This window comes from Carcharodon carcharias, chromosome 4 (assembly GCF_017639515.1).
Source record: "Carcharodon carcharias isolate sCarCar2 chromosome 4, sCarCar2.pri, whole genome shotgun sequence".
NCBI lineage: Eukaryota > Metazoa > Chordata > Chondrichthyes > Lamniformes > Lamnidae > Carcharodon > Carcharodon carcharias.
In genome coordinates this window covers 19,032,467-19,043,368 of record NC_054470.1, presented here as the reverse complement: position 1 = coordinate 19,043,368, position 10,902 = coordinate 19,032,467, and the positions used below count along the sequence as shown (strand labels likewise).

The 10,902-nt window shown below is 39.7% G+C and overlaps 1 protein-coding gene across 1 annotated transcript in view; it reads left to right on the top strand.

Moving 5' to 3' along the window:
• The first annotated feature begins 1,606 nt into the window (after positions 1-1,606).
• The window catches only part of aldh7a1 (aldehyde dehydrogenase 7 family, member A1), a 61,434-nt gene continuing 52,138 nt past the window's right edge, over positions 1,607-10,902 (top strand). Inside the window, exons 1-3 of the mRNA XM_041186702.1 lie at positions 1,607-1,810; positions 8,759-8,812; positions 8,939-9,004. Coding sequence (XP_041042636.1) covers positions 1,616-1,810; positions 8,759-8,812; positions 8,939-9,004 — 315 coding nt within the window. The 5' untranslated portion in view covers positions 1,607-1,615. The remainder of the gene's footprint in view (positions 1,811-8,758; positions 8,813-8,938; positions 9,005-10,902) is intronic.

Here is a 10,902-nt window from a genome sequence, read left to right as displayed (position 1 = left end):
TACCTATCTTGGTGTCATTGGCAAACTTAGCGACTATACATTCAGTCCCTTCATCTAAGTCATTGATGTAGACTGTAAATAGTTCAGGTCTCAGCACTGATCCCTGTGGTACTCCACTTGCTACAGCTTGCCAACCTGAAAAAGACCAAATTATCTCTGCTGTCTGTTTCCTGTTAGCTAACCAATCCTTTATCCATGTTAATATGTTTCCCTCTATACCATTGGGTTTTATAATGTGCAGTAACATTTGAATTCCCATCCTACAGATGGGATCATAGAATCAAAGAAAGTTTATGACACAGAAAGAGGCCACTAGTCCCATCATGTCTGCACCAGCTGAAAAATGGTCCACCCAGCCTGTTATATCAGTGGTGTGGAAATGTCTAGAAAAAAGTCTTTCATCTATATTGTCTTATTATATCCTTACAATATCCCCAAATACTTCATAATGAATTAAGAAGCCACTGGAGTTGTGAAAGCAAAAAGGGCGAGATTGGAACAGATTTGAGAAGGGTTGGGATGAACATTAACAAAGCTCTGATCATATTGTTTCCATCTCCCTCAACGTATTCATCTGCATTCCTGCCTCAGTCCGTGATCTGCTTCTGAAACTCTCAAGCACGCTTATATATATATTTTTAATTTAGTCATAGATGTAGCTCAGGGCTAAAAAGCTAATTTCTTACCGCCGCACTCAACTATTCCAATACTTTCCTGGCTGGACTTACATCTTCCACCCTTTGTAAACTTCATTTCATCAAACTTAGTTGGCAGTATCCTAACTTGTACCAAGTCCTGTTCACCCATTGACTCATTGGCCTCCAGTCCAGCAATGCCTCAAATTTAATATGACCATCCTTGTGCTCAAATCCCTGCAAAACATTCTCTCTTCTTTCTGTAGCCTCCTCCAGCCTGATAACCAATATTCATCCTAAATTGAACAGCCGAGCAGCACTCTACATCATACCGTGTAGCGAAACAAAGGCCGCACACAACCAAATGTTACCTTTAACATTTGTGCAAATGTTAAATTGCGACTGTGCAGCAATCATAAAGGGACCAATAAGTCCAATGAACAGACTGCACACGACGAAGAAAAAGCAGAAAGAACATCATCTACAATCCACCTTCCTTCAATTCTGAACTTTTGTACATCCCTGATTTCCTTAAACCCAGGAATCCCTTCCACAAACCTGTTCATCTTTCTCCCTCTTCCTTTATCACACTCCTTAAAAACTTTTCTTTTTGGACCAAGCTTTTGGCCACCTCCCCTAATACCTTCTACATGCAGCTTAGTGTCATTTTTTTGGGGGGAGGTGGGGGTGGTCTGATAATGCTCATGATAACGCGCACCCTGGAACGTTTTGCAACATTAAAGCAGCTGTATTAGGGAACATTTTGAAACAAAGGGAATATATCAGCTGGGTTTGCCCATCGTTTCGCACAGTTCAGGTGTGGGCAGCTGTTCTATTTTCAGGGTAAAAGCGCGTCCTAGCAGGAACGGGGGGGGGCCGCACCCCGCTGCTGCCAATCACAGCGACAGCATGCTGCGGGGGAATTGCGCTGGGCTTTTTTTTTATTGTTGCTGTGTTGACTTGCGTTTCTCTGTCATAGGATGATGCAGCCAGTAACGCTCTCCCTCGCCGTGAGGCCTCTGCTGGGAGGAGGGAAGGCTCTTTGCGGCTTGAGACCATCCGCGGCCATGTCCACGCTCCTCATCCAGCAGCCCGCTTACGCCTGGCTTCAGGAGCTGGGGCTGAAGGAAGACAACCCCGGCGTTTTCAACGGGAGCTGGGGTGGGAGAGGAGAGGTGAGCTCACGTTATCACCGGGCAGCAAGCAAGCTGGGGCTATTATTAGGGACTTGCTGCCCCTGACTTATCCCATGCGAGCCTGTGGCTGACTCACGCCAGCAGGGTTTAAAAATAAATCATTCGTCTTTTGTTACGGAGTAGATTTGGGAGCAACCTTGTTGGATACTTTTAATTCTGAGACTATTTTTTTTAAACTTCCTTCCCCCTCCAAGCAGAACTCAGCGTTTCACATTAGCCAATTAATTATAAGCCTCTGACGCAACTTTTGTACCAGAAGCTGTTACAATTGGGGCGGATTTTAACGTGTGTAGTGTTGCTGTTGCATTTGAGGGTTGTAAGGTAAACTGGAGCATTGGTTTGCACTGACATAGCCGGTTGTGTGGAGTTTCAGCCCAAAGAAATTCCAGCAGGCAGGAGGTTATTTGGGCCAGTCGTGCCTGGCCAATTCTGGAGGTATTTCCGGAGGTCTCATCACGTGCCCTTCAAGCCAGCCAAAACTTTTTGCCTATCTCCAATTACCTTTTACAACAAAAGGGTTCAGAGAAGCGGAGAAGGCGCTTCTTAAGTACTCCCAAGATTTTTCTTCTGTGTTGCTTTCAGTAATACCTAGGAAATTCGATTTTTAATTCTTGAAGATTCCAAAACAGCCCTGGAGATTAGTCAATCTTAGTGGGCGCACTAGAGTGACCTAATCTAGAGCTTTTCAGATATATGATCCAATTCCAATAACAGCTTGTTCCTTTAGCTCTGGAGAAGGGTCATACAGACTCTTCGAAATGTTAACTCTGTTTCTCCCTCCGCAGATGCTGTCATTCTTGCTGAGTTTTTCCAGCATTTTCTGTTATTTTTTTCATTTTTACAGCACCCACCATTTTGCTTTTAAAGGGTTTGTGCCCGTTTGGCTCAGTTGCTAGCATTAGAACATAAAGTTCCACAACAGGATTTGGTCTTATTGCATAACCAAATGAGCAAGTACTGCAAAAGCAGGGGTCTCTTAAATCATGTACCTGTAGAATTGCTGTTTAGCATATTCTGTGCTAATCTGAAATATAAAAAAAGAAAATGCTGGAAATACTCTGGTTAGACAGGATCTGTGGAGAGAGAAAATCAATTAACCTTTCTCATCGATGATCTTTCATCATTCTGATAAAGAATATTGACAGTTATCGACTTGAAACGTTAACGCTGTTTCCCCCTCTGCAGATGCTGCCTAACCTGCTGCGTATTTCCAGCATTTTCTGTTTTTATTTCAGATTTTCAGCATCTCAATATTTTGTTTTTGTATTACTGGTTTCAGGTTGGAGAAGAGGTCATTCACCCCGAGGCCAACATTTCTCCTTTGACTAACATCCAGAATAAATCATCTGAGTCACAAACAGAAAATGCTGGAAAAACACAGCCAATTAATCAGTATCTGTCGACAGAACAACCAAGTTAAGGCTTCAGATTTAGCCTTCAGAACTATTAATTGATCTTTGGTATTGTTGTTAGTGAGACTTTGCAAGTCAGTTGTCCCATGCTAACTCTCACATTCATCTCTTCTGTTCATGTTGATCTGTATTGACTTCAAGGTTAAAGAATTAAGTAATTCTGTTAATAATTTAAAAGATCCAAGAGCTGTAGATAGGATAGTAGATTGAACAGATAGCTTGAAGATGCACTTTAATGTGGATAAACGTGATGATTGGAAGGAAAAACAAAGATTAAACATTCAATGGAAAGACACCGAAGGGAATGGATTTACATTCCCTAAAAATGAGTACCATTTACTAAAGCCACTTAAAAGTCAACATCATTTTAAGTTTTATAACTAGAACATACAGAACATTCAATTCAGTGTTTTTGATGCAGCATTATTAGAAAGCACATTTAAGTGTACAGTCTTTTATTCTTTCATGGGATGAGGGCATTGTTGGCTAGGCCAGCATTTTATTGCCAATCCCTAATTGCCCTTGAGAAGTACGTGGTGAGCCGTATTCTTGAATGCCGCAGTTCATGTGGTGCAGGTGCATCCACAATGCTGTTAGGGTGGGAGTTCTAGGATTTTGACGCAGCAAAAGTGAAGGAATGGTGATCTATTTCCAAGTCAGGATGGTGAGTGGCTTGAAGGGGAACTTGCAGGTGGTGGTGTTCCCATGCATCTGCTGCCCTCGTCCTTCTAGGTGGTAGAAGTTGTGGGTTTGGAAGTTGTTGTCTAAGGAGCCTTGGCGGGTTGCTGCAGTGCACCTTGTAGATGGTACACACTTCTGCCACTGTGTGTTGGTGGTGGAGGGATTGAATGTTGAAGGTGGTAGATGAGGTGCTGATCAAGAGGACTGCTTTGTCCTGGATGTTGTTGAGCTTCTTGAGGTTGTTGGAGCTGCACTCATCCAGGCAAGTGGAGAATATTCCATCAAACTCTTGACTTGTGCTTTGTAGATGGTGGACAGGCTTTGGGGAGACAGGAGGTGAGTTACTCTCCATAGAATTCCCAGCCTCTGGCCTGGTCTTCCAGCCACAGTATTTATATGGCTAGTCCAGCTCATGTTCTGGTCATCAGCTAGCATCACCAGGATAATATTGAGGTTGGGAAATATAGCTGAGACTGGAGAGTGGAATCATTTCCACTGGAAGGCTAAAATTTTTTTAAACTAATACTTTTAAAGTTATAAAGGACTTTGATAGAGTTAATTGGTCAGGGCATAAGTGTCATGGCATGCAATTGATTTAAAATTATTACAACATACGAATTAGGAGCAGGAGTAGGCCACTTGGCCTCGAGCCTGCTCTGCCATTCAATAAGATCATGGCTGATCTGATTGTAACCTCCCACCTACCCCCAATGACCTTTCACCCCCTTGTTTATCAAGATTCTATCTACCTCTGCCTTTAAAATATTCAAAGACTCTGCTTCCTTTGTCTTTTGAGGAATGGAATTCTAAATATTCTACCCTCTGAGAGAAAAAGATTCCCGTCATCTCTGTCTAAATGGGCAACCCCTCCTTTTTAAACAGTGACCCCTAATCCTAGATTCTCCCACAAGAGAAAGCATACTCTCCACATCTGCCTTGTCAAGACCCCTCAGGTTCTTATTACAGAGTGAGGAGAGAGATTAGGAGAAATTTATTTAGGCAGTGTTTTTGGCAGATACCATGTTATCTCACAGAGACTGATTGAGGCAGAGACCATTGCTTCTTTTAAGGGAACATTTGGATAAATATTTGATGATACCCCACTTTGTAGAGAGAGGGAGAGCAGGGCACTTTAAATTATTTTGGATTTCTCTAGCAAACAGCTGCTGCAGATTTGATTTGAACAGCCTCTTTCTACCAATATTGTTATGAATGTCTAATTTTATAATATGTTTTAGGCGGATAACTTTTCATTTGGGGAATTGAATTTTTAAATGTAAGATAACTGGAAAAACCTAGGCTAAGATAATTATAATTCAAAGGATGGTCCTTGTTTACTTAAAGGGGTTAGAGTTAGAGATGTGAAAACAAGCAACAGGTGGTTCTCTCTCAGTTTTGTAATGGAGCCAGTGAGTCTGGTAAGATTGCAGTTGTCCCTATTAGAGAGAGGAATTATTCATGTGGGCCCCAGATTCAAAGGGATGTCTTAAGGTAAAGTCCATTAGTTAGAATCTCACACTGGATGTCCCAGGCAATGCCACATTGCCATGGGGACAGATTGCGGGGAGGTTTGGAGTTTTTATGTGTGATTTCTCACAGAAAAACTGTTTAAGTCAGCCTGCAAGCAGCTTTGAGACATGCAAAGCGAGAGAATCGGCCAGGAACTGCAAGCCAGTAGCAGATGCTAGTGGAATGACTCCAAGAAATCTCAGACCTTGGAGAATAGAAACACTGAGGAGAATCAAAATCAATTTTTGAGAACTGTGGCAACACCTTCATTTGGTCCTGGGAAAAATGAAGGAGTCCACAAAATCCTGTAAAGTATAGGGGAATTCTTGGGTGGAAATAAAAGTGGAAGTGGATATGGTGTGTTGAAATTTTTGGGTTAAATATTAAGTGTTTACAAGTTATAGTGTTAAGTTAGCAGTACTTGCTCCTGTTTAACTCTTGTACAGTAAAGTTTTTTTTGCTTAAAATGTGAAATTTTCTTGCATAATTTTTTTCTGGTTAATAACTGGGAGTTCAAATTTCTTGTCTCTCTGTACATCTAGTTTTCTCAGATCCCCCACTCTGAGGATCTTACCACCTCGGGTATATTTTTCACTACCTTTGTTTTCCAAAATACCACCCTTCATGGTTCTTAGTAACTGCCACCTCTGAGAACTCAGTTAATCTGTGGCCTCCTTCAGTCCCTTGTAGTGTGCAACTGTGCCTCCTAATCTTGCTTCAGGGAATTTATGTATAATTCCTTTTGTATGTATGTCCACATTAATTATGTATCTAAATGAAGAACAAAGCAGGTTCCAGTCTGTGTTGCCTGTGATGCACCATTTTTAAAAACTTATTCATTCATGGGATGTGGGCATCGCTGGCTGGGCCAACATTTATTGCCCATCCCTAATTGCGCTTGAGAAAGTGGTAGTAAGCTGCTGCCTTGAACTGCTGCAGTCCACTATTCAGATCCATATAATCTGATAAACATTCATTTATGTCTATTCTTTGTTTTCTGTTGTCTATCCATGTAGCTACATTCCCTACTATACCACATCCTTTAATATTTGTCATAGATTTCTTTGTGGCAATTCAACAAATGCCTCTCAAAATCCATACATATAGCATCCACCACATTCTCTTTATGCATACAGTTGATTTCCTGAAATAAAAATCAGTTATTTGGGCACCACTTGCCTGTTACAAATCTTTGTGACTGCCCCTGGTTAGCTCTTGCCTCTGTAAAAGTTCACTAATTAAATCTGTTAATAAGAACTTTGGAAGTCTTCTCACAAGTGAAGTAAGATGAACTGTTCTACAATTTCCTGACATCCCATCCCCCTTTCTTGAGCAGGGCTGTAGTGTTTTTCATCTTCAAACCCTGTTTCCAAAAATTGTACAAAGCGATTGATTTTCAGTGTGAACTTGTAAGTAATGGCATTATTTACAAAGCGGTCTCCGTTTTCAAGACATTTGATTGTACTACTTTGTATTCAAAATTCAAAGGTATGTCCAGATTCCGTGGTCACGTAATAAAGTGATAAAGGGAACCACCTTGAGTGCAATTTACACACACTCTTGTATTGATCGATAACTTCTGTCCATGTCTGCCTTACAATAGTTAAGGTCTTCCATTATTACAACACTATTTCTGCCAACCTCTCAATATTACCTATAAACCTCACTCTCAATTTCTTTCCCACAAGTTGGTTACCTGTAATTCCAGTATGACAATATATCCCAGATTGTTTCTCAATTTAACCCAGGTACTGTCTGAGCCCCACTATTGATAATGTTAATTAGAGTTGAAAAATAATTAAATTATGAATTGGTAAAAACATTTAAATGGCCATTCTGTGCTCCCTTCTCCTTGCCAAGGCTTTTACAAGTATATACAAAGGAGGAGAAAAGCTTAAGTAAACATTGGTCCCGTAGAGGCAGACATTATCATGGAGAATTAGGAAGTGGTATGTTGACCAAATCTGCTGTGCTTGTTGTCAGAGTGTAAGACACAAATTCTATACCAGAAATATAGGGTAACCAAGCGGCTAACAAGAATGAGGAATTTAATGTTAATTACTTTTGGAGAAAAAGTATTAGAGAAGCTTAAAGGACTAAAACTGGCAGGTCTCTAGGACCTAATGGTCTAGGGTTGTTTTTAAAAAAAAAGCAACTTCAGAGATAGTGGATGCACTGGTTATCGTTCTCTGGAGCTAAGAATGGTCTTAGTGGATTAGAACTTAACAAGTATAATGCTGTTAGCCTCAAGTCAGTCATCTGAAAAATGCTGAAATCAATTATTAAGTCTTCACAGCGCACTTAGAAAAAATAATTGTATGCTCAGATAGCGTCAATATGGTTTTATGAAACTTTGACAAATTTGTTAGAGTTTTTTGAGTATGTAACTAGTGTAGATAAAGGGGAACTAGTAATGCAGTAAACTTAGATTTCCAAAAAGCATTCACTAAGGTGCCACATAAAAGATTCATATTCAAAATAAAGGCTCGTGGATTTGGATGCTAATATATTAATATGGCTTGAGGTTTGGCTAAAGGATAGGAAGCAGAGAATAGGAATAAATGGGGCATTTTCAAATTGGCAGGTTGTAACAAGTGGAGTGCTGCAAGGATCAGTGTTAGAACATCAGCTGTTTACAATCTATATTAATGACTTAGATGAAGAGACTGAGAATAATGTATTCAGTTTTGCTGGAATGCAGGAATGAAACTTCTAAATGTTGATATTCAGAGAGACTTGAATGTACTCGTACAAGGAACACAGGAAATTAGTATGCAGGTACAGCAGGCCTGCTGTGTTCCCTCCCCCTCCATCGACATATATGATAGAGTGAACATTGGGATTGCAAAAGAGACCAGAAACCTAAAGCCGAAGAGGAAGAGGGGGAGGTTACAGAGATAGGGTGAAGTGAAACCACAAAGGGAGTTGTTTTAAAAAAAACACAGGGATTTCAAATTCATCAGGAACAAGATGATACTCAAGTCGGCCTAATTAAGAATAGAGTGGAAGCAGCAGAGTTTTGGATGAATTGAAGGATGGATCTTGAGATTCTATTGAGGAAGATGTTGCAGAAGTGTATTTTCTATTCATTCACTGTTTATCCTTCCTCCATCGGGTCTGAAACTCTCCCTAAATCTTTCTGTATTCCTACCTCCTTTGATAGCCTCCTCAAAACCACTTTCCTAACTCACATCATTTCTTGACATCTCTTTCTTTCTGAATTTTCTAGGAGTGATTATGTACTACATTAAAGGCATTCTCTAATAGATGATTTGATTATCAAAGACTGTATTGACTGATCTATTCCATTCTGCTTTATCTGTAGGTTGTCACCTCCTACTGCCCTGCAAACAATGAACCAATAGCCAGAGTAAGACAGGTGATTATTTTTTTATATTTAAACTTGAAACTTGATGATACTATTAAATTATTGTCATGGTGTTTGGATGCATTGTCAGACATGGTGACGTAAATTTGTTTCTGACTGTTTAAATTTATATTGCAGGCCACTTTGGGAGATTATGAAGAGACAGTACAAAAAGCAAAAGAAGCATGGCAAATTTGGGCTGATGTAAGTGTCCTAAGCTTTTATTTCCAAAAAATATTTAATAGGCGTGAGTAGAAAATAGTGCCTGTGACTTCCTTCTTCTGACCTTCAATAACATCACTACTACCAGAGGCTTTCACTGTCAACGTCCTGGGAATTATTATTGACCAGTAACTTAGTTGGGCCTCCTCCATGTTCGAAATATGCAGCATCTTCCTCATTGGAATCTTAAGCTCCATCCTCCAATTCATCCAAATCTCTGCTGCCTCTATTCTATTCTGAATAAGGCCCTTCTTGAATATCATCTTGTTCTTAATTAATGAATTTGAAATCCCTGTCCTTTCTTTACAAATCCCTTTGTGGTCTCACCCTCCCCTATCTCTGTAACCACCTCCCCCTTTTTGACTTTACATTTCTGGTCTCCTTTGCAATCCCACTCTTCATTCCACCATGTACTGGCAGAGCCTTCAGTCACCTCAGCCCTGCTTTCTAGAACTCTTGCCTTAAACTGCTCTAACAGTCTATCTATCTCTTCACCTTCTTCAAACTTACATTGTAGATCAGATTATCAGACACCTGTCTTGACATTAGCCCCATAGCCAGTCATTCATTTTTTTTCTTGTAAAGAAAACCCCAATGTGCTTTAGATGAATGGCTCACTACAAGTACAAAGGCAAGTTGCATTCATTCTGATTTGTTAACTGCCCAAAAATAACGATGGTAAACTTTAGAGATTAGATCATTAGATGTTATTTATTTAAATAACAAAGCTCAATTTCTGTATTGTTGTAAAAATTCCTCTAAATATATAAACTTTGTTAGTTTATAAAGAGAGCTGGACACAATCAAAATACTGTTGTTTGTTGAGCGCTAGTTACTCTTGAAAGGCCTTTTTATTGTAGATTGCAGGCTGATTTTTGAGCTTCCTTACTGAGATGTTCCAGAGACTGAGCTGCCTTTATGCTAATCTAGCCTGTTTCCAGACTCTGCCAATAGTGGGTATTTTTCTATTTTCGTTAAGGCTCGATTGGCACATTTATTTCCCCACCTTCACACAGGGCTTACTGTACACAACTGTAGCATCTCCTCTGATACCTCTGGATAAGATCAGCTAACACAACACAAGTTGCAGAATGAACTTTGGACCTCCTGGTCTGTTCACTTAGCTACTTTAGTAGGAAAACTTTGGGAAAGCTGACTTATATTTTAGTTCTGCATTTTGTGTTTTCTTTAATATGTTAAATTAACAGTGTTGGCAGGTTAGTCTGACTAGTTAGCAATTAACAGTTCTACGATAGACCCCAGAGCAATGTGAGTTGAGTGAGGACAAAATTGGACTTAGACACTGCAATTAAACAGTCCTTAAACACTTAACTGTTTCACCTGAAAGCACAAGTATGGTCATTTGTTTGAATACTAGAAGAATCCATGCAGATAAATAATACCTTCAGGAGAAAATTGGCTGATCATGATTCTATTGCTTGTCTATTATTCCTGTTTTACACTTGAATGAATTATTCAATCTTTTAAAAAATGAATCACTTAAAGTATTTAAGATTCAATCAGCCAGCTCTATGCTGCTTAAATGCTAAAATTGCTATTGCTGTCAGACGAGGTTATGCTAAACAGCACTGAACACCCAAACCTATTGACAAAACCCTTATTGCAGAGTGAATACTGTAGATCGTGGTGTATAAGTCAATCCACAATAAAGATAACCCCATATTTTTTGTTGCCAAAAATCATGCTTTTGCATATATTTGGTTTATAAGTCGACCTCCCCTTTTCAGCTATGAAATGCTATATTCGCGTTAGTCATTGGCCTCAATTTTTCACCCCAGAAATGCAAATTTTATTTACCTTATACTGTAAGTTAGCACATGGGATAAAGCAGGATAAACAAGACACACGGGAGTTTAAGA